Raw genomic sequence first — 24,369 nt, forward strand, 5'->3', positions numbered from 1 at the left:
CCTTGCACACTGTTTTGAATTCAGCTGAAGGTGTCAAAAGCATTTACAGTAACATGCTAAGCTCTGCAAAGGCAGCAATGCAAAATGCTACTGTTTGGCTAATAAACCTGAACGATTATGGACATGGCGCTTGCGTACCCAAACTCTTTCCAAACAGGTGCTTAAACACTGATGAAATCATACACAGAGATAAAAGCTGACGCAGCCATTGCAGGAGTAACCCAAGCCCAAAGCTTTTGGTCGGGTTTTGGGAAACACAAGGGACACCAATGGAGGAGGACACACCACAGGAAGACATAAAACACAAAGAGAAGGGAATGCGATGAGAACGCAGGAGGTGAACGCGGCTTCTGGTGTAGGGGACAACCACGCCACAGGAGGGGTAAATCCACAGGACATGGAGGAAGGAGTGATCAGCACCACAGGAACTAGAAGCATGCCCTTCCCTGCAGGAGACACAGGTTGTGCAGTGTTTCTAGTCTTTAGTTCCAGCCAAGGCAAAAGGAAAAAAAAAAAAAAGAAAAGAAAAAAACCAACAAACCAAAACAAACAGATGGGGAATAGCTGTGAGGAAATGGCTCTACTTCCATCCATCAAAAAGATGGTTAAAACAATGACCTTCGGGATTATCAGGAAGAACTTTAGCAGCATGAAAAGAAGGCAATCCTCATCATCTGACTCTACCTATCTATCAGTAAGAAAAGGCAGTGGTATTTTTATTTTTAAGTTTAGAGTTCAGGTAGCAACCCTCTAGGAAGCAGTAAAACTGCAAGAAAACAAGGCTCTGTACCTGACTGAGGAAGAATAAACAAGTGTATGCTGTCCAAACACACAAACATTACCTCAAGTAATTCCAAAACAAGACAGGCATCACATTAATCTACACAAAACAGCTACATAACCTGACAATTTAATTTGTAAACATGAAGCCTGTGGGATCCCCTAGCTTAAGAATAATAAAAAATGTTCTAGGAATGAGAGAACTCATTGCACAACCTAAGTAAATAGTTATTACTAAAAATATAAGGCACTAAATCCTTATTGGGATTTCACTGTGTGCACGAAAATTACAGTATTACTTAAACAATATATTCTTTTTAATACTAAAAGTTATTTAAATGAGGTATACATAAGTCCTACAGTTAAACAAAGCCCAGAGTTGTTCTCTCACTTCCGAGCAGCATCAACGCTGCCCATCAGGGGGCCAAAAATGTTCTACTAAAAATCCTAATTTTACATCTTCCCCCATCTGTTTACCTATCAGGCAGGCTGGAAATTCAGCATTCAGGTCCTCTGCTCAAAAATAAATTATCTGAAAGCAGCTAATTCAGATCCCTCTGACAGCACCTTAACCAAAAGTAATAAAGTAAAATGGTACCAAAACATGGTTCCTTTCATATATTCAATGTTTTTTTATCATCCCCCAAGATATTTCTCCTATTTATAGTGTTGAACATCCAATATGATTCTGTTCACTGATCTTTAGTCAGGGATCTCATCCCAAGAGCAAATAACTTTACAGCAGTCTGACTTCCACAAGTTTACTATCAGACACCCTCAAGCAATGCTGAGAAAGTTTTAATTATAATTTAAATAAAGCACAGTTGATGGTGAGATGAGAGACATAATCTAGCTCCTAAAGCTTAGAATTAACAAGCACAGTCAAAGTTGATGAAACTGTTTTGTAAACCAAAGATTGTTTTGAAAAAAAGGCATCATACACAGGGGATCTACAATTCACAGCATATCCACAATTTACAGTAGCAGCAATTCAATGTTTCAAATGCTTCCCTTTCAGTCCTTGTAACAAGCCTTAATCCATATTTTCTTTACTAGTGGCCTGCCGTGTTAAAAAAAAAATAAAAATGCATTTATTATATTTTAAATGTTTGCAACTCTCTAATCAGTCCCTATGCTACCTGTAAATTTGCAGGTCCATGCTTTTTGAACTTGTGGCACATTAAAAGATGAAGAACTTAACAATTACAAAGGTGTCAGAATCCAACATCCCTCTATCTTAATTTCAGAACAATATCACCTGCAAAACAGTACCTAAGAAACGTCCCAGTGCTGTCTCCTTATGGGATCTGTAAAGTACTATCCAAACAACAACCAAACCCAAAGTGATTTGACTTGGAAAATCTGACATAATTTAAGAAGACGTCACATCTTCATCCTAATTAGCAATGGTGGGTTCCTTATTGTCATCATGCTAGCTAACATTTCCAAATTAGTGTTTTACTGCACATCTTGCTAACAGGTATTTTCCCCCCTGTCCCTATGTAATTGTTATTGTCAGTTATTTCAACTAAATTTATCCCTTGCTAGATGTTTCATCCAAGGCCTATGAACAACACCTAGGAAGAGGCAACCTGGCTGAGAGACCTCACATACTCTGTGCCTCTCTACCTAGATTTCTGTATATTAAAAACACCTTTTTTTTTTTCTCTTTTTTAACAAAGTGAGATACAATACGTTCTTCAAAATCAATATTCGATTTGTTTAACAGACCTTTTGAAGGGCTCAAACATAAGTCATTCAAATTCCAATTCAGATTTTTCCAAGTTGTAGGAAGTACAATGATGGTGAAATGCCAATATTCTCATATTGTATTTGATTTTTTTAAAAAAAAACTTCCTTCTTCTCCAATGGAAATGCTTACACAGAAATAAATACTGTTTCTCAGACTTGGCCTCATGTTAATTTTATTCAGAGTTAATTTGCATGGCTAAATCTGCAACTGTTTAAAGGAAAAACTTCCAACAGCAGCAGGTCTAGCAGAACCTGTTTTGGGACTCAAAGATCTAAAGCCCAAACTGAATGCTACCTGTTTCTTGTTTAATAATGGTAAAATTCTAAATGCAAACAGAGAGGATTGGTGATTAAAAGGTAAGAAATTGTTCTTCATCTGCAATAACTCAAAAATCATGGCCCTCCCAGAACTGAGAAGCCCAAAGTGCTTTAGCTTCCTATCACTGCTCAGGTTAGCGGTAAGGTTCTCAGCAGCATACATTTGATTTAGACTCAATCTGTATTTTCAAGCATAACTTAATGTCATACTCAGAATTAAGCACCATAGAGGTGCTTAATTCCTACTGAACTCACAATATTTGTACTGAATAATTACCTGTAAGATCTCAACTCTTCAGTCTTTGTTTAAAAAAAACAAGTATTTCAATCCACACTGCAACTGACCTCAGCACTGACTATTCCACAGCTGCTCTGCTCACAGCCTGGGTGCACACACAAAGCAGAGCTGACAACACTACAGATGCTCATGACATTTGTATGTGTTTCACTGAACATTTATTTTCCTTACTTTACTAATAGGGCCAAATGTATAGAACCAGTCAAGTGGGTGCTTCGGAGAAAAAAAACCAAAAACATAACAAAAATGTGACTGCAGTATTAAAATGGAAGAAGTTTAGTAAGGTAACATGAAAAACCACTACTGTGTTCTTGAATTTAATTTTTCCTTTAATTTTCAGACCCCACAGCGGCACACTATGTGTGTTGAGAGAAGGCAAAGTGCCACTGTATGTATGTACAAGCCACTGTATGTATGTACATCCCTTGTACACAAAGGCCATGCTGAATTAGCTGTCACCAAATATTTTAGGGCATCTCTTGGCAGAGCTGTTTTTAGACAATGCACACTTGAAAACCAGTCCCAATATTAAGGCTACGTTCACGCAGCTGAAGTGTACACATACAGTAAGACTATGGGGGAACACAGGCAAACACAGTAAAACACTTCTGAGTCACTGTGTCCTGAATTTGGAAAAAGTGAAGGCAAAATTTTGCTCACGTCCTTCTGACAGGTGCATTGTAGTTTCCTTGAAACTCAGAAGTTGGAGCTGAACCTAAAGTTCTTTGGTTTTAACTGTTTGCAGAGGACATTCATGGCCTGAATTTCCAGTAATGCTTTTTTTTTTTTTTTAAGTAATGCTTATTTTCTGATTATGTGTATAGTTTTCTGATCATGTGCTCACTCCCTGTATTTTGAGGACACTCACAGTGTAATGCTAAGTGCACTAAATTTTGTTTGTTTTGTTAAAAAAAAAAAAAATAAAACCCAAGTTAAGCACTTTGTCAGTTCCAAGAAGAGGGGCTGCAGGTGGCATGTGAACCCACCACTGCATCAGAGAGCTGGAAGCCCTGCTGAGACTCAGAGCTCCCCTACATCTGTTAAGACCACAATGTTTCATTAACCCACATGTAGCACAGGATGCATTTTTTTTGGCCAACCTTGTCCTTATCTCTATGGGGAAGATCTTTCTCTTCTACTTGGGAGACTGTTTCCCACAAACCAATTCTGTTTCTGTTTAAAGGAAAACTGAAATGTGGCACAGGTAAGGCACTGCATCTGATTCCAAAATGACACCTGAAAACTTCTAATGCCTTAAACGTAATTTAATGTGAAATACAAATAAAAGATAATTTTCCCTCAGGGTACTCTCTGCACTCCCACATTGCAGGTAAAATTGGACCTTGGTGTAACCATCCCTAAACCACCACATTCTTGCAATGGAACCTTTCTGCAGCAAGCATCTTGTGGTGAAGACTGAGAGCTCAAATATAGAAGAGCCTAGTGACAGAGGAAAGTTCTCTAGGGTGGTTTCAGATGTCTGCAATGAAGTAATCTAGGCAGATCTGAAAATACCATGTGGTGCCACTCTGGGTCACAAGGTACCATCACAAGGTACTTTTATGGCCTAAAAAAAAAAAAAAGAAAAAAAGCAAACATAACCTGTGAGATTGATCTTGTGTGCCTGGGTTTTTGTTGTTTTTTTTTTTAGGGTTGGGAGGGAACCTGTCCCAAAACTTAGTGAAATATTTCTCTTTGACAGGCTTCAAATCTGGCTTTAATTGCCCAGCGTGTAAATATAGTAAATAAAAAATGAAAAAAGGTATGGAAAGCAGAACTCTTATTAACTACTCTATTGGTAAAAATAATTTTAGGTCTCTATTAAAAGTTTACTACACAATAATTACAGTAGAACTATGCCTTTTCCAGTGTTTCTAACAATAAACATTAACTTTGTGCAACCTGCTTGCTAACAGTATGTGGGAAAAGTGCCAGTTCTCATGGTGACAGAACCATTCACCACAATCAAGCCAGTTAAAACATAGTTCTTTGTAAAATCTGCTGCAAATATTTCAATCTAGCAAACACCAGTTCAGCAACTTCAGGCTAATTATTGCAGTTTTCCTTTAAATGTTTTGCCCTGTGTAAGCTAAAATTTATCTCCCCCCCTCCCAAAAAAGGAAAAAAAAAAAAATCTACCACAAGAGGCAAAAAGGCATGTAACCCAGTAAACACTGGCAAACCAAAAAGTTTATTTTGATGCAATTTTATTTTGATTGCCATAAAATGACCGTTCTGTGGTATAATATCCGTCAGGAATAAGTTGCACAAAATCCTGCCCACAGCACTTGGGCTATGAAAATAACAAAGACTCGGGTAACAAAGGATTTTGAAAATTAATCTTTCTTTTCCTAGTAGAAAAATGAGAAGGCCCCTATGACTTGCTGACTCCAATCTTAACATAGATGTATCAGAAAATTTTGTATATTGAACTTAAAAGATCCGTATGACATAGACAAATGGTAACACTTTTGTCTAAAAAGTTGAAAATTTGGGTGTGGATATAGCTTGGGCAACTTCATAAACAAATCCATATTTTTCCTAAACCAGGTGACCAGCTGCAACCTAAGAATTTACCATAAGGCTAAGTAAGTGTCATGCAATGAAACATACAGCTCAACAGTGAACAGGGCCTTACTGTAACATGGGCAAGAGGGATGCTACATAATCTCTTAACACAGCTGCTGAGCTGTGGTCTTAATATATTAAAGCAAAGCTGGCCACTTAACAATGTATTTGTTAGATTATCACCATCTAATGGGATTTGACAGCACTCACAGGAGTTCATATAGGCTTACAAAGGAAAAGATCTGAAAATTCCAGAATACAAAGATACTTCTTCCTCCGATTCACCATCTCTATACTTTGCTGGTATGCAAAAGTGCACTGAAACCTCAAAACAGCTTTGTAAAATTTGCCCATGGCTTGTTAAAAACACTGCAGTCTTCAAATTTACACAGAGCTGCAGTTCTCCTGGGTTTTTTTTTTGTTTGTTTGTTTGTTTTTTTCCCCCCCCCAAGTGTGACTCATCTAATTTATCATGACAGCTGAGAAACGATGTCAGGTGCGTTACAGTTCAGTTTAAAAAACATCCTCTACCTGGTATCTCTGCAGTGATTGTCTTGCTGCTCCCTGAAACCTCTTCATCATCATCCGAGGAGCTTGTGCTCGAGTCACACGTCAGGTCACTGTCACTGGTACTGCTGTCCTGCAGCAGGTTGTACTTCTTGCGAGCAGCTGCCTCCCGTTTCTGCCTCAGGAGACGGATTCTTTCTTTGTGCTTTTGGCTTCGGTGACCTTTCACCTTGGTGACCCGATCGCTCTGCTTGTCACTAGACTGTCGGTTTTTCTTGGCAGCCATACCTGAAGTTTCACTTTCGGACCTGGATCGCCTGGATTTCCTCCCAACTGCAGCCCCAGACACCCCGGAAGGGTCTCCCTCCGCAGCAGCTTCACCTGGACAGGGCTCGTTCTCTTCTGCTGAGGACAACGTGTCTGAGTCAGCCAAATGCCCGCTGGAGGAAGGGGAAAGCATGCAATGATTGGAAGAGTCACTCTCATAAACTCGACCACCCGTTGGCTTGTCACTCTCTGTTGATGCTAACTGAGATTCAGAGGAGTCTCTTCTCAGTTCCATCAGCAAGCAAGGCATGGAGGAGAGCACCGCAGAGTCAGCTGCGGCGGGTACGTTGTCCTTCTGAGACTGTGTCTCCAATCCTACAGATCCGTCTTCAACGGGAGCTGTCTCGTGCTTTTCAGAAGTCTTTGTTGAAAGTTCTGAATCAACAAGTTCCTCTGCCTTCCCCGCTGCCTCCATCTTCATTTCAAAACACCAAGGTCCTCCTAGTCTCAAAGCATGGAGCACACGGGCTGGGAGACTGGGTGAACTAGATACGGACTTCAGCAACACAGCAGCCTGCACAAGAACAGAAGAGCAAGAATAATTTACCCAAATACATCCCCCAGTCCTGCTCTCCACAGCATGGCCTAACCAACTCACTGATTTCTATTACAGACAGTGGGGTTCAGTGTCACACTGGTTTTCTTCGTTTACTTTTTCCCAGTGAATTCATCCTGGCACACCAAACCATTGAGGTCCTGGAGCAGGTCCAAAGGAGGGCAACCAGGCTGGTGAAGGGACTCGAGCACAGACCCTATGAGGAGAGGCTGAGGGAGCTGGGGGTGTTCAGCCTGGAAAAAAGGAGGCTCAGGGGAGACCTCATCACTCTCTCCAACTCCCTGAAAGGAGGTTGGAGCCGGGGGGGGGTTGGGCTCTTTTCCCAGGCAACTCTCAGCAAGACAAGAGGGCACAAAGGGTCTCAAGTTGTGCCAGGGGAGGTTTAGGTTGGAGGTGAGAAAGAATTTCTTTCTGGAGAGGGTGATCAGACCTTGGAATGGGCTGCCCAGGGAAGTCGTGGATTCTCCGGGTCTGGAGATCTTTCCAAAGAGCCTGGATGTGGCACTCAGTGCCATGGGCTGGGAACCACGGGGGGAGTGGACCAAGGGTTGGACTTGATGATCTCTGAGGTCCCTTCCAACCCAGCCAATTCTATGATTCTATGATTCTTCCTTTTACATACACAGTAAAAACCATACTGGAATCACACTAAAGGTGATTCACCTCCCTAGAATAACCAAAACAGACCAGAAAAATAAACATATTTCTAAATTCTTACTTCACAAAATTTAGATCAATTTATATAAGCAACATAATCTAAATTTCTCTACCTAGAGCTTTAAGCACATTTTCATTGAGAATTTTACTCCTTGTGAACAATGCCAGCCTTAAAATTCCCAGACTTGGTAGTCATCTACCTAGGCAGGCCAGTATACAGTTCAGTTTCTGTATCTATATCTACTTTCAGATGAACACGACCTCAACCTTATAACAGTACAAGGTTTCTATGGTAATTTGCTTTTTACAGTAATCTGCAAACTTTAGAGTACCAACATGACAAAGGAGAAATCCAGTCGCTTTGAGCAGAAACCAAGCAACTACAGAGCAAGACTTAAATGAACACTTTGGTTTTCCAGTGGAACTGGAACTGCTCTGCCAGTGGATCTGACATGACAAAGATGTATTTACAATAAAAACACCGTGGAATGATACTAAGTTGTGATGAACAATTGTCTATGACATCTAGAGGCAAGGTCTTTAGAAACATTAGCTATGTGTAACATTGCCCCTGTGCTCAGCTCTGGTGAGGCCACACCTCGTGTATTGTGTCCAGTTCTGGGCCCCTCAGTTTAGGAAGGATATCGAGGTCCTGGAGCAGGTCCAAAAGAGGGCAACCAGGCTGGTGAAGGGACTCGAGCACAGACCCTATGAGGAGAGGCTGAGGGAGCTGGGGGTGTTCAGCCTGGAGAAGAGGAGGCTCAGGGGAGACCTCATCACTCTCTGCAACTCCCTGAAAGGAGGCTGGAGACAGGGGGGGGTTGGTCTCTTTTCCCAGGCAACTCTCAGCAAGACAAGAGGGCACAAAGGGTCTCAAGTTGTGCCAGGGGAGGTTTAGGTTGGAGGTGAGAAAGAATTTCTTTACGGAGAGAGTGATCAAGCATTGGAATGGGCTGCCCACTGAAGTGGTGGATTCTCCATCCCTGGAGATATTTAAAAAGAGCCTGGATGTGGCACTCAGTGCCATGGTCTAGCAACCGCAACGGTGGTTCAAGGGTTGGACTCGATGATCTCTGAGGTCCCTTCCAACCCAGCCAATTCTATGATCTATGATAGGTTTGTTTGCTGCAGAGAACCCTGGTTAGTCATGTAAAATCCTTTTAGGAGGATCTGATACACAAGTCAGGTCCTCTTTGAGTGACTCCCTTATTAAGTTCTGGTTGAATGAGAACCTAGAAGCTGACCTAGTTTCTCTCAAATGTGTCAGAGGAACAGCAACAAATAGTATGGGCTGCAAGCAAGAAAGAGTATCCGCCCACATCACTACCCTACATTTTGAGTTAATTTAATAAGTGGCATTGCTTCGGTGCAGAAACAAAATAACAAGCTATTTATCTGAACTGATGACTCTCATCTCCCAAAAGTAACTGCAGCACCTACAGGGAATTTAAGAGATCGTATTCACCATATTATCTTGACTTTTATACTCTACCACCCACCTAAATTTCCAATTTGCATTCTACATAAATATCTATCAATAATCAAATTCACTTACAGATGGATGGTATGGAACAAATGGTTTATGCACTTAGAAGTATAGAAAATGACACATCTATGGCACTTCAAGAAAGAGTAGATGAGAAGAAGCAGTGTTAAGACTCAAACTACTGTTTTGGTTTTTTTTAAATGCATTTCTGCAGACAAGGACAATTAGTACCTGAGCAGCCTCAGAAAGCACTGATGGTTGAGAGATATTTTTGTGCTCCCTGACAATCCTTCTTCACCGATTGTATGCTCCTTCCCTCCTCCATCTGCAGCTCCATCCCTACTTCTAACAGGTTCTGTGAAAAGCTCCGTGTTGTCCTGTCTGCCCCAAGCCACTGTGTAACTTCATCTCAAAAGAGTATTAAAATAAGAGTTCATGCTTTCTTCAGGTTAATGAATGAAATGCTGGATGCAAGTTAATTGTGAAAATATTATGGGAGAAAAACACCAGTTAAGAAAGCTTAGTTAATCTGGGACAAAAGAAAGGTGGGGATGACAACTCTAAGAAAAACGTTTGCTAATACTTGCACTGAGTGAAACTCTCTTGAACGTAACTTAAAATAAGAATTTATTGAATTGTTTCTTACATCCCATTTCCAAGGGTAAAGCACAGAATCAAGGAATAATTATGCTCTGAGACTTAAACACACCCCAATCCTGTGAAAACGGATCAGTATTTCTACATATTTGATCTGAAAATTTACATTCTCAGATAATTTTCCTGCTGTACAGTTGGGTAAAACACAGCTTTGGTGATTAAGTGACAGACCAGGAGTTATACACAGTGGGCTGTGTATTGCTCTGGCTCATGCAGCTCCCAGGACATGCACTTTGTTACTGAGGACATGCACTCTGAAAAGATCAACACCTTCTCTGAGAGTGCTGAAGTGCACTCTCTGCTCAAGCAAGGAAAAGTCTGATAGCTCAAAAACATACAGGACTAGCATTATCCTGGCCAAAACAAATGTCTAATTACTGCAGAACAGCTCCTGCACTATTCAACCTCTTAGCCTGGAGAGCACTCAGGATGGAGCTTGACACAAAGCCACCGGGCAGCCAGAGTGAACTGGAGACTTTTTTTTTTTTTTTACAAATGTTCTCCTTGGGAACATCATTTACCTCACAGCTCCCAAAGGGACTATAAAAATACCTGCTCTTGCCTTTCCATCTCTCTGGTCTATCTGCCAGAAAAAACATCTGTTCCATCCACACACTGTCACCTTGCTAATAAGACTAAATCAATGACTCAAGATTTTTTTATTATTGAGAAGGACCTTACTTGACTCAAACCACACTGGTTTGACCCCTGACACAGGGAACAGGGAAGTATATTTTCAGTAACACGGCAGCACAGGGACTGGTAACTTCACAGAAGTTGAGGGGGTAAACATGGACGTGTGTGTCAAGACCAGACACTCTAAGGTATAGATAAGGTTTGATAAGGTAAGATAAGGTTTGTACTCTCTGGGTCACTTGAACTGGCACTTAAAAAGCCAACAATTCTAATATTAGTACATATATTAAAAAAGGACTACATATTTATCGTGAAGGAAAAAATCTAGCATGACTCAGACTTCACTGCAGGGAAGAATACAGACAGTTCAGGGGAAAAGACCTATGCCATGTAAAGCCACGTCTCAAACAGAGACAAAAAACACTGATTTAATTCTACTTCAGAAATTTACAGATCAGAGAGAGAAGACTACACTGAAAATCCCCACTGCTCTCTTGACACTCACTTTTTCTAGCAGTGTTAGAAAAAGTAATCTCAGGGTGATGATAGAGAAAGATGAGTTTCTTACTTATTAAGTGAGAACAAAATAGCCCTGAAAAATAAGCTGTGAGTCTTTCAGACAGATGGGTATTTAATTAGACATTGCTCAGAAATGCCATTCTCCTTTTTCTAAGGCACAGATACTGCATTGATAATTTAATAAAGCAATTCTGTTAAAACTCCTGTGCTAGATTTTTCCATTATAAATTACTTTATTTTGCAGACACATATACAAAACACCGGTAAGTAGAAGCCATTAAATATCTAACTGTATCTTTAACTGGGAAGATCTTCAAATTGTGGACTCATTTAAAAAGGCACATAATTTGTACACCATGCAAAATGCACAGTGGAGAAATCCAGAAGGATTCTGAAAGTCAGATTATCTGAGACAGAGCCCCCAATCTGCCACTGAAGAGATGGGTCTTATCACCTAATCTCTTACCACTCACTTCTGACTGCACAGCCATATTCCCTCCTTTGCACCAGAACTGGCTCATCCTTTCTTGGGCAGGTTCTCAGAAAAACAAACATTTGATTAAAAATCACTACCTCTTTGGTCTCATCACAGCTTGAACTCACAGGTTCTGACTAGAAATAGGAGAAGGTACCATGTGTTTCTTTCACACCACTGTTTTCTCTGAGGAGAGATTTTTAAAGATAAAGAAGTATTTAATTTAGGTTTTCTTTGCTTTTTAATTCAAGCAGTTGTTAGTAGTTTCCTAAAAAAATAACTATAAAAGAATATATGCTAGTACACAATATATACTACTGCAGAAAGAGTTATGTCAAAGATGGCACACATGCCCTTTATCAGTCAATAACTGGCCACTTATAATCCTTCATAATATTTTTGTTTGGTCTGCTACCAGCAAATGTTTTTTTTAATAAATGTACATCCTGCAATGTCAGAAGGAAACTAGTTTCATCGGAACAAATGATTTAAGGCCTGAAACACTTAATGAACACTGTGACAGCCTTAACCTTAAGTATACATTAATATTTTAGATGTTACTGAACTGATTCACAACACAAAATACTTATATGAAGCAAACCAGTTCTTTTCCTCAGCAGCTGTGGATACAACAGATTCTTACTTCAAAAGTACTAAGTTTTTCACAGCAGCTTGCTCTTAGAAGTCACTCTAGCTCATTACTAACGCATTTCCTTTCATTCAGAGACCAACAGACCAATTATTTTCCATTAAGACCATTATCCCCTCCGATGCCAGTTCTACCAATTGTTTAAATAAAAAAAATTATATAGCAGAACAATGTCTTTTCATTCCATTTTAGCACTGGAAGAAAACAGTTCAAACAAGCGACTGCCTCACACCACTAGCCATTCATTTGCAAGCTCTAATTTAAAAAAAAAAAAGAAAGAAAGAGGAAACTGCATCTGCGTTTCTGAAAAAAATTTGTTTTTTAACCTTTTGTGACTATTTTAATGCAAACTAAAGCTGCACTGCAGCATAGGAGTTACTTGTTCAGAACACAAAGCTAACCAGAGATCCTTCCAGAGTATCTAATGCATTACAGATCCAGCATCATGAAAGTCAGTATTTTCATCTAAACCTGAATGTTTTCATATTTATACACATAAAGATTAAAGTGGCTCATACTTACATAAATAACTATTTCAATACTCAGTGGACTACATTATCTTACCTTTACCCAACATAATTAAGCATATATAGAATAAATCAGAGGTGTGAAAGAGGTAATAACAAATACATAACTTATTACCCTCAGCTCTATACAACAGAGAGTAGATTTAGGTTACACATTACGAAGAAGTTCTTTGCTGTGAGGGTGCTGAGCCCCTGTGCCAGGTTTCCCAGAGAAGCTGTGGCTGCCCCATCCCTGGCAGTGTCTCAGGTCGGATGGGGCTTGGAGCAACCTGGGCTGGTGGGAGGTGTCCCTGACCATGGAAAGGGGTTGGGAATGGATGAGCTTTAAGGTCACTCTCAACACAAACCAGTCTGGGATTCCATAACTTGGATACTAAAGATCAGGCTGTAATATACAAGTCCACTTCCTACTAAAGAAAAATTTTTGGCAAAGACCAAGGTTATACTCTCTTCTTAGAGCGGCATACACCTGTGACTACGTGAAGATGTGACTCTGGCCACTTCCAAAATACCACCAAAATCCTTTGTAGGTATATCAGCATGTTGGTCATTCCTTCTTTCTTCCCCAATCAATCACCTTCCTTTCCACTAAAAGCCAACACTATTAATTTAAACCCACCAGTGACATTCTAGCACGATTAACACACACTGAAGTGCACAGCAACCAAGTGCCTAAGTAGCTAAAAACTAATCAATCCAAATAATTAGACCTCTATCAGAAACACCTAATCTGCACCCACACAAATGTAGATGAACCAACACTTCCTGCACTTCCCAACTGCTGCCTCTTGGACTTGCTCATCTCCTCCCCAGGATACCATACATTCTTTTTTTGTTTTCTTGCAAATGTCACACATACCCATGCTTTTAAAACAACAGAAGTGTGACCAGCACTCAATTTAACTCAAGACAGTTGACTCAGTTCTGTGTGGATCTGTGTGCACGATGCTCAAGAGAGCTTTCATAACAGTAAAGCCACCCCCACATGGATACTGTGTAATTTATATAGTGTTCCTTTGAAAACGTTGCCCTAAAGCTGACTCACTGGTATACAATTCTACCTAAGGCACAATCCTGGGAGTGGAGCTGGCTCTTTATCAAATGATTCATAAATCAGGCCTGGTAGCAACCCTAAAGAATAGGACCCTGGTAATAGAATTGGGGTGCAAAACCAAAACAACACATGAAAGGATTAAACTAATGCTTTGTTTTAGCTGCTTTTGCATACAGAAACAAAGGTAAAAAATAAGCTGTTCCTACTGAGTGATCAATAGGCTGCATATGCAAATTATCCAACAAAAAACCTGTGTTAAAATAGAGGTTTGAAAAGCATCCTCTGTAACCTTCAAAAGCAGCATTTTTCATCACAAATAACAAACAGGACTTCACATTTAAGTTCCTGGTTTTGCACTGTAATGTTTAATGCATATATTCTGCCTCTTTCAAATGAATGGTAACTACCAGGTAGGAGTTAGTTCCTAAGTGCACACAAGCTTCCAGAAAGGTTCATCAGCTGCACCAGAATCCCACAAAGAAAAAATTTTAAAAATATAGTATAGTCCTCAAAAGTAAATTAATTAGCACAGAGATAAAGGCACACAGGGCTGTCTGCACTTAAAATTTCTAAAAATCTCATTTCTCTCTCATAGTGAAACCATTTTTCCCAGGTGCACAGTGACTTAGAGTCTACAATGCTCTCTAGTTCAAAAATAGAGGGCACACATTTTTATTACCATCTGCTCCTAAAAATGTAAGCGACTTGCTCTTAGATTTTTCTTTTTTCTTTGAACAACACTGGTAACAGAAATCAAAGCAATGAGAGTCATGCTTCGTCCCTTTTTCTTTCTGCCATATAGTACCTTGCAGAACATCACTATACTGAGCACAATCATGTAGATTTTCCACTTTTTTCCAAGATTTTGTTTCACAAACTTCCCCACTTCACCTATCAATTCCTCTTATTCAAGAGGAATGCATTCTGTGTTTTCTCTGCTGGTTAACATCATGCTACATTAACAGACCTCAAGAAATGTTGGTCTATTTTTCTAATACATTTAATACAATAATGCTCAGAGAAGAGCCACATCTTAATTTGCTTGAGCATCATAGAAAGAAATTAACCCTGACTTCCAGAGCACAGCTTTGATTCCTGTTAAATTGGCACAGGCTGCCCAGGGAGGTTGTGGAGTCCCCTTCACTGGAGATACCATCTGCCTGGATACAATCCTGAGTAATGTGCTCTGGGTGATCCTGCTTTAGTGGGGGAGTTGGACTTAGGATGATTTTTAAAGGCCTCTTTCAACTCTGACAGTTCTGCAAAATACCCTGAAATTAATCAAACCTTGTGTTATTCACCAGCAGCTCCAACTGTCAGATCAGGACAACTGCAAAGAAACTTGAAAGTAGTAAAGTCATCCTGGCATTGCAGCTTTGATTCAAGAAGGGTTTGTGCTGCCTCCTGCAAAAATCAAAGCCAGTCCAGCACGGACAGCCTCAAATGTACCTTGCTGCTGCTTTTATTTGGAAATCCTGAGACAGAACAGAGTGTTGCAGCAGACAGGCTGCAGTTCCATTCCTCAGAACTGTCTACCTGCTGGGCCAGTCTGCACCCATCGTGTCCTTTGGTAACTCAGATGACTAGAGGAGAGCTGTGCATCTCATCAACCTCAGGCAGGGCCCAGAGGAAGAGCAAAAGGTGAGCATCTGACACAACACAGCAGGGAAGAGCCTGGAGCAAAGGAAAGCATTGGGAGATACAATTGATCTTGCAAAATACCACTCCAAAACGGCACAACCCTTGACATCAGGACAGAAAGCCTCAGCAGAGAGATCTGCTTTGCCAAGTTCTGTGTAAAGTTCCTTTCCATTAATAGTGCTGCCCACATAACACCCACACTACAACCACCCAGGCTGCCTTGCTGATACTTCTGTAGCTAATGCACAAATCATCAGCATCCCTGCATCTCTTACACTAAGCTAGAAGTGATTAGGATTTATGAGAGACATTTAATAAAGAGGGGTTAAGCAATATTAAGTGACTCTACAGTTTACAAGCTTTTTATGATCAGTCCTTTCAACACATGTTTGTCACACGCTGGTACACAGGAAACAAACAAAACCAACCCTCAGGTATTTTAAAACCTGAAGTATTTTAATTCAATACCAGCGCTGTGTCTTTGCCTTAAGCCAGTTTTCTCCTGACACAGAGCAGTTAACTTGCTCATTTTATGGTGTGGTAAACTGAAGAGGAAACACCAAGTGACTTTTTACAAGGGCAGGTAGCACTAGGACAAGGGGGAATAGTTTTTAAACTGGAAGAGGGGAGATTGAGATGAAACATTAGGAAGAAATTCTTGGATGTGAGGGTGCTGAGCCACTGTGCCAGGTTTTCCAGAGAAGCTGTGGCTGCCCCATCCCTGGCAGTGTCTCAGGTCAGGTTGGATGGGGCTTGGAGCAACCTGGGCTGGTGGGAGGTGTCCCTGACAATGGCAGGGGGGGTGGAATTGGGTGATCTTGAAGGTCCCTTCCAACCAAACCACTTTGGGATTTATGACATGCCCACATTGTACAAAAAGGCTATAATGGAATTTTAAGCCAAACCCTAGTCTCTAGTAATTTTCTCATCCACTAGCTACTAAGATTTTTCATGTGCCGATTTAATTATTAAAACAGTAGTAAAAAAAAAATCTAGTAGTATAAAATTGCAATATTTATTTGCAGTAGTTATATTACTGGAATAAGTAAATGGTATCATTACACAAAAGGCAAAGTCACACTGCATTCAAATTACAAAAATTTTAGTATGACACCATCTGCTGTGGGCTGCTATGGACAATCAAGGATTTAAGTGTCAAAAGTGTTGGTAAAGAAGGAAGCAGTCACTATACTGCTCTGTCATGACCTAGCAAGGACTCCATAAGCAGCACATTTGGCTTCACTGGAAACAACCCACTACCATCTCACCAAGAAATCTTACCAGTGCCACTGAACCATGCTCAAGAACACAGTTAACTCAAGACAGCTAAACTCTGAGTCTTTATAAATCCTAACTCTTTCCTCCTTAGCTGAGCTTCCCTAAGAAAGTGATGTAACAAAAAAGTTGAAACCTCGTTTGCTGCTGCAGCCACAAAGGTACGTGGGGAGCATCAGAATTATAGGGAGTGTGGCACAGTCTGCTGCAGAATGAGAACAAAAAAAGGGACACAGTGCAGGAGAAGGCTAATTGAGAATGAGCTTTTGACAAATGAAGAAAAAGTATGAATGGTTCTACACGTGAACAAAAGCTACCTCAGGTATTCCAAGAAAACAGAACTGACTGGGTCAAAAGCCAGTGAAACGTGAGCTGTGAATAATGCCTCTAACAGGCATTTTACTATCAGGTATTTCCTACAGTATTTACTTCCAGTTGGTAGAGGTGAAAAAAATCTGACCTCTACTTTGAGAGGATAACAGACAGACCAGGAAACAGGCATCTATTTCCTACAATACACAGGACACTTGGCATGTATTTGACTATGGAAATTGAGTAACAGCATGTAAGAGGATACGAAATTACTGTCTATAAAAAGCAAAAGAAAATTAAAACCTATTTTTCATCAGTCCTATGCCAGTACTGGCAGGAGAACAAAGAACAACAAAGAAGAAAAAAAAAAAAAATCAAAACAAAAAACCCTACTTATTCTTAAATAAAAGCACCATTTACCTCAACATGGTTTGTTGCATTAATGTTCTCAATTTAGGAAAAAGGTGCAGAGCCAGTAAAGCTTTCTTAAGAAAAAACCCTTATGGCTAGCAACAGGGGACATTAAATAACATTAAATACAGCTTCCCCTGCAAAGAAAGAAAAAAGGACCATCAAGTCTGAAGTACTAATTTGGCCTCATTCTATTCATCCAGCACAGTCTTATTGTAGCTTCATGAGTTCAGGCCAACAGTTACATACAGAGGTGTTAAAAAGAAGAAAAAACACCTTGGTCTTCTAAAACCAAAAAGAAAATTCAAGTGTCTCTCATTAAGCCAATTTTAGACTGAGGTGAGATCTGTAGCCTCATGGTGCTCAATCATTTCTGGATTTTCTTTATTACTGTGAGCAAAAGCTCATTAATTGCCTTTGAGATAACTTATTAATGTAACTGGGACCATGGAAAATAAGATTTCACCTTTAAAGATTAAAAAAAAAAAAAAAAAAAAAAAAAAAGTGTTTCTTGCTCAATCACTGGTTCTGCATAGTGCTGACCAAAAGGCATCACCAGGTCTGAAGGAAGGAATCATAGCTATTGACAAATAGTTTTTATTAGTAATACAGCTGATGGGCACTGCTACTCACATTCTCATCCACCAAAACAACTTCATTTCCAAAAACTATCTTGTTAAACATGATGAGGCCTCAGGTTACCAGTATTTCACCCAACTTAGTTATGACACAGCCTCTAATCTTGCACTGAATTTTCAAGCACACACACACATAGTATCAGTAGACAGCTTCCTGACCTACTCTTTACTAACCTTTTTCCCAAAATTTCTTTTTCCACAATACTCAGAACTGCCCCTCTAGCAAGAGCTGATGTTCCCAGAGAGCAATAACTGGGAGTGAGCTGAGGAGGCAGGAGATCACCAGCTGATGAGAAAGCTGCAGCACATGAGAGCCTTAATCTTACCTGCCCACCATGCTTTGCTGGTTATTTTTACTTCAGAAAGTTGGACAACACTATTGGAGCATGCAGCACCAACCTCAAACTGGCATCATGGAAACAAAGTGTTCCTTAAGAAAAACAGATTACTGAAATGGTAATAACTGCATCATCACACCAGCAACTGGCATTATAAAAAAAAGTCTGGATCTTAGGTATCCCCAGCTCTGCTACTGTGAGTCATTTGGTCCCGACCCATTTTGGGTGATTGGATGAAATCTGCCTTCTCCAAAATAAGCTTTGAAAGGCTAATGACCAAGCACCAGGAAACCAGACATTACAGAAGAAAAGTAGCAAGAAAACTACTTATCCAATCATGGTCTGGCTCTTATCTGATCATTTCCAGGAAATGCTTAAGCATCAAAGCAGAAGAGCATTGTGCAGGACACTGCATAAGTCTCACTATAATGTTGAATCGGGATCCAAGTACACTGAAACAAAAATGCCAGCTTGAAAGAATCTTAAATACTCATGTTTAATTTAAAGAGTCACCACCTGTTCCACTCATGATTAAAAAGCTGTCAGATTGAGTCCAGTTTTTAGGCTGCCTTCTTGGAAAAGAAATACCACAAGGCATGATATGGCTGAAGCCTGTGTGCTGTTCTGCTACTTACACCAATTTCTGAGTATTCAAGAGACAGATTACATGCTAAAATTCATTTAAAACCCTAAATACCTTCTTAAATAAAACGGGATATTAGCTTGGATCACTCTCAATCTACACCTGACTCATCACACAACTACAGGCATGTTACCTGACCTCCCCATGCATTCAATAGTGCATCTGCAACAGTGTAAAGGCAACACCTCAGTGGCTGAGCCACATCTCATTTTCAGTCATCAGTGTGTGATCTACCCCTGCAGAACTGAACTGCAGGAAGTCCTCCAGACCCGTGGAGAAACTGCTGCACTGCACAGGCTCTTCTGACACTGACCAGAGGTGTGAAGCAGGAACACTAATGAATGAGCAACCACAAATTCAAATTCTAACTCTTAGCAGTTAACACCAAGGGAGTGACAAGGAATCAGTCCCTCCAGCCTAGCTCAGAGATGTACTCTGCTGTGATAAGGCAACTCGGAGGACAGTATTTACACTAGATGCACATTTTAATTTACAGTCTATTTCATTCAGTTTTCTTTCTGCTCAGTCTTGCACTTTTGTAGAAACTACAGGCTAGGCAGAGCTGCAGACTCAGAACCGCCTTAGGCATTAAAAACCTGGAACAAAGATGTGACAGAAAGACAACACAAATTACCACAAAAATCTTACTAAGGTCCCTGCAAAATTATTTGCTGCCACATATTCCAGCATGTCATGGTTTAGACAGTTGTTCTGTCACCTGAGAGGAGGAATCAGGAAAAGGAAAGGAGACTTGCGGGCTGCAGGGAAAGCAGATTTAATAGAATAGTAATAATGAACTAATATTAGCCCAAATAATAACTAGGATACAAAGTTATGCTAAGCTCCAGACTGCAGTCACAACTTGAGCACTTCTAGCAGTGCAGGCTGAATGCCCAACACTGCAGTATGACAGCTCCATCAAGGACACGGTGGTCACAGGACATGGAGGAGGGGGGTTCAGGCATGGGATAGTTAGAGAGATAGACAGGACCCTCTCAGGAAGGTAGACAGGGCAGAAGAAAAAAAAAACAATCTCCCCAAACTTTCTGATACATCATGAAGGAAATGTTTATGGTGTGGAATACTTGGGTTGACCAGCTTGGGTCAGCTGCCCTGGGCTTCACCCCTTCTAGTTCACTGCACCTTCATGGTTCAAAACTACCCTTGACCACCATAGAGACCTGCAGATCAGACCTGGGTATAAAAAAAAAAAAAAAAACAAACCCAAAAATCAAAAATCTAATGCATCTTATTTCTTTTGTTGTCAGAGAACTGGTCTCTGCAGCATTTCAACATTAGTTTCTTTGAAGAGAAAAATGATTTTATAATTCAGTCCCAGCAAAACCAGGACACAGTGTCAAAACAGTTCAACTCCTGCAGAGTGATGGTGCTCAAGCTGAAGGAATGAGCACTGGTTCCCTGATTAACTCCAATTCAATCACTACAAAACCAAGACAGAAGTGGCTTCCTTCCCGTGTAACTCTGAGGTTATCTGGGATCTCCAGCTGTGCAGCAATGTGCATCACACCACACAACATTACACCAGAGCTCCTTCCCAGCACCATGCCTACCCCATTCTCCAACTGCTGCTTTGTTGTTTGCTCCCCATTGGTACCAAAAGACATTCAAGTCTGGACAAGTGTTGGTATTTCTTTTCCAGACTGCTTTGTTCTGTGGTGAGAGTTATAAGCTTGCAACTACAGTAATGAAATCTTTCAATCTGATCTAGTAAATGTGTTATTAAATCTGCTGCTCAGTTTCTGTCAATGTTTACAGTTTTGTAAGCCATTTAGTCAACTGCAGATAAAAACACAGAAGCTGAGATTGACCATCGACCCAATTCTGTCAAAAAGTACTATCAACATACTAACTTTGAAATGTTACAGGAAATTAAATCCAAGCTGTTTGCAACAATAAACTGGTTGGAAAGTTTACAAAGCTTGAACAGATCACATTTTGGTCAGAGGGTTAGCAGGCAGGTGTGAATGCTTGGCCTGCAACTGCTTTCACAGGGTGGTACATAAAGACTCCCCTCTCATTAACAGGTGAGATGTTGATACACAGGTGCATCAGAGGTGGCACATCCATCCTTGGTGGAGCAGGGAGCTGACATGGTAATACACAAGAGAAAGCAAAGAAAGTGAACAAAACCGAGGCAAAACAAAGCCCAAATTTTAACAGTAAATATGCAGTAAGGGAACGAGTGTCAGGACAACCACAGCAATTCTTTCTTGCTGCTCCCACCAGGTTGCACTGACTTCTCTCCCTAACGTGTTCAAAGCCTCTGATGATTCTCTGTATTTGCTCTTTGCTCATCTCACATATCTCATTAATCCCTACCTGCTCCACACTGTCAGCTGCCAGCATCACCTGCCCATCTGTCAAACACACACACACATCCCACCTGCCCCTCCTTTATTAGTTAGAGCTTGGTCTGGATGCTGTGACCACACCACATCAACCCTGCTCAGCTGCAGGTTCCTCCCCTTCTCCCCTCCAACCCCTGTACCCAGTTTAATGAATCCACTCTTTTCCCAGATTGTTTGTGCACTTGAATTTCATGCACTGGCTTCCTGCAGGGGCTGCAGTGCCATACACACCACGGGCTTGAATGTGTAAAGCCACAGCCCTTTCCTCTTCCTGATTTCTCAGGAATTCCTCATTGCCCCCTCTTCACGATGCTAAAGAGCAATTAGGCTGAAGAGCAAACAGAAACAGGCTGACACATTATAATTAAAAATTCAAGTGTTTATAAAAAAAATGACTCAGAACTGCTGTCCTCATAGCTAAGCATAAAATACCAGCTGGCTAACCTCACCTACCACCTCACATCACCCCCACTGTCCCTCCTCCTAATCCCCTAGAACCATGGGTACACCCAAGCCACAGGAAGAAGTATTTTAGCAGGAAGAAGTATTTTAGCAGCTTTCAGCAGCCACATCACCACCCCCTTTGGAGCTTTGCAAGAAATTCTCAGAAAATGATACCTAAAGAGTTCTCCATTGCTTTTGTATTCCATAGGTGTAGGGTGGGGGATGTGTTGGGTTTAGCCAACTCATGACAAGCCACTTACTCTTCTCCTTAGATTTTTTTTATTATTATTATTATTTTTAAAAACCTACTCCCTCCCCAGAGGTGATGTGTCTCACCTCCAGGGCAAGAGAGAGGAAGGTTCACTGTTCTGACTGCCTGACCTTCAGCTCTTGTATCACGGAAACAGAAATAAGAGTTCTTAACTGGGACAGAAGAACAAGATCAAGGCCTCAAAACAGCACCATACCCATTTTCCACCACAAGGCCAAGTTTTATCAAGTTTGATAAACTTGAGCAATATAAGATAATTTAAGAAAAACACCTCAAATCTAATGTTTGCTTGATGCTCCAAGGAGAGAGGGACTATTGTTTGCACCCAAAATACCAGCTGGGACATGGGAAATAGGTAAACACTTGCCTGCAGGTGGAAGTATTTTGTCATATGCTTGATGAGCACCGAGGAAGAATTAAAACCAAGAAACATTTACTAAGGATGGATTAAGATACATTTTACATTTTCAAAGAGATGCTCAAGGCTTCAAAGTCTTACTACTCATTCATTTGTAAAAAAACTAGAATTACCAGTGTGAAAAAAAAACCAGAACAAAACACCAAACAGGACTGACTGTCCACAGCATCTTTAAGCAGATGTGTTTTCAGCCTCTGGGGTACTTTGCACGAGTTTAATGTATGTAACTAGTTACAACCAAGGCCATATTTAGTTAAGTTCTCACAGTTATCACTTCACAAGGGTACCTACAAACTTTCATACAATTAGCCTTGTTCAACTATTGACCAACTAAGACATAAATACAATTAGACACTAGTTAAGAGAGAGGGAAGCTCTCCCTACCCACCAGCTACAGAGTGTAAAACATGAAAAAACCCAAGCCCAAAGTCTCTCAAAAAGTGTCCTTCTTGGAAGGATGTCAAATACCCTCAATGAAAAGAAAGTTTCCATACTGGAGCTGGGGAAATACTTAAAGTCTGTTCAGGTTGCCTTTCCCTTTCTGAAAAGAACAAACAGCACAGCTAAAGTTTATATTCTCCTATGTGTCACTGTAGGGCCACATCTGCAACCCATTAGAAGTCAGGAGCTCAAGGGGGAATTCGGGCTAGATAAGCAACAACCAACTTGAACTTTTTTTCCACATAAAACATATATTCCCACATCACCCAAGATAAACAAGAGAAAGAAAGAAAAAAAAAAAAAAAACCAACGAGAAACTAGAAATGCCTAAAACCACAGCAATTACACGCCTTGTTTTGCAAAAGGCTGTTCTCCCAATGCCTGATAAGAGCCCCACAACACATCGCAGAAATCCTGGAAAAAAAGGCAAAAACACCAAAAAGCTGTTCCCAAGGAGCTGTGGCAAGGGTTTCACTCCCCGACACAAAAACACAGGGGATGGGCTGAAACTCCCGCATTTCGAGGCCAGGAGGAGGAGGAGGTCACTCCTCACCGAGGCGATCACCAAAGCCCTGCAAAACACACGCTTTTTCCTCAAAAATTCCCCATCCCTGGCAGTGTCTCAGGTCAGGTTGGATGGGGCTTGGAGCAACCTGGGTTGGTGGGAGGTGTCCCTGACCATGGAAAGGGGTTGGGAATGGATGAGCTTTAAGGTCCATTCCAACCCAAACCACTCTAAAACGCTACGAAACCCCTCAAGCCAGCACGGGGGTTACCGGCAGGGCCAGGGCCGTCCCCTCCGGGATCCCAGTGGGACGATGCCCCCGAGGTGTCCCGGGGCCGTACCCGCTACCCTGGAGATGGGGAATTACGGGTCCTTTACCGCGGCCCGTCCCTCCCTCCCTCCCTCCCTCCCTCAGACAACCGGCACCGCTTCCCAAGCGACGGCCCCGAACCTGCGGACAGCCAGCGCGACCCCGCCGGTAGCCCCGGCCACACTCACCTGTTGAACGCAGAACCCTCGTAGCGGGGGAAAGACGCTGAGGCATGGGTCAGGCGGGAAGCGCGTGATCCCTCCTGCGTTACCCCCGCCACCGCCCGCCCCGCTCTGCAGCTCCGCGCCCCCGACGCCAGAGAAAATGTCACCGGAGGCCGCGGGCGGCGCGTCACTTCCGGCCTACGCCGGAGCAGCGAAGCGCCAAGGGCAGAGCGGCAGGCCGCCAGAGACAACGCCACCCCGCGGCGCACAGCGGTGACCGCCTTCTCGGGGGTGGGGGGAGGAGCGGAGGGAGCGCGGGGGTCTCAAACCCATTCTCCCCCCCCTCCCATCCACAACAGCCCCGGGGATCTCAAATTCTCCCCCTGTCCCAGACACCCCCGGGGGTCTCAAACACCCTCTCCT

General features: G+C 41.5%; 1 protein-coding gene across 2 annotated transcripts in view; it reads right to left on the reverse strand.

Moving 5' to 3' along the window:
* Nucleotides 1–24,107, reverse strand: part of CZH18orf25 (chromosome Z C18orf25 homolog) — a 49,285-nt gene extending 25,178 nt beyond the window's left edge. For both annotated transcript variants that reach the window (XM_030467123.1, XM_030467124.1), the window contains exons 1-2: nt 23,971–24,107; nt 6,248–7,064 (exon numbers count right to left, since the gene is read on the reverse strand). In XM_030467123.1, the coding sequence (XP_030322983.1) occupies nt 6,248–6,971 (724 nt within the window). In that variant the 5' untranslated portion in view covers nt 6,972–7,064; nt 23,971–24,107. The remainder of the gene's footprint in view (nt 1–6,247; nt 7,065–23,970) is intronic.
* Between the last annotated feature and the right edge of the window lie 262 nt (nt 24,108–24,369).

The sequence above is a fragment of the Calypte anna genome, chromosome Z (assembly GCF_003957555.1).
Source record: "Calypte anna isolate BGI_N300 chromosome Z, bCalAnn1_v1.p, whole genome shotgun sequence".
Lineage (NCBI taxonomy): Eukaryota > Metazoa > Chordata > Aves > Apodiformes > Trochilidae > Calypte > Calypte anna.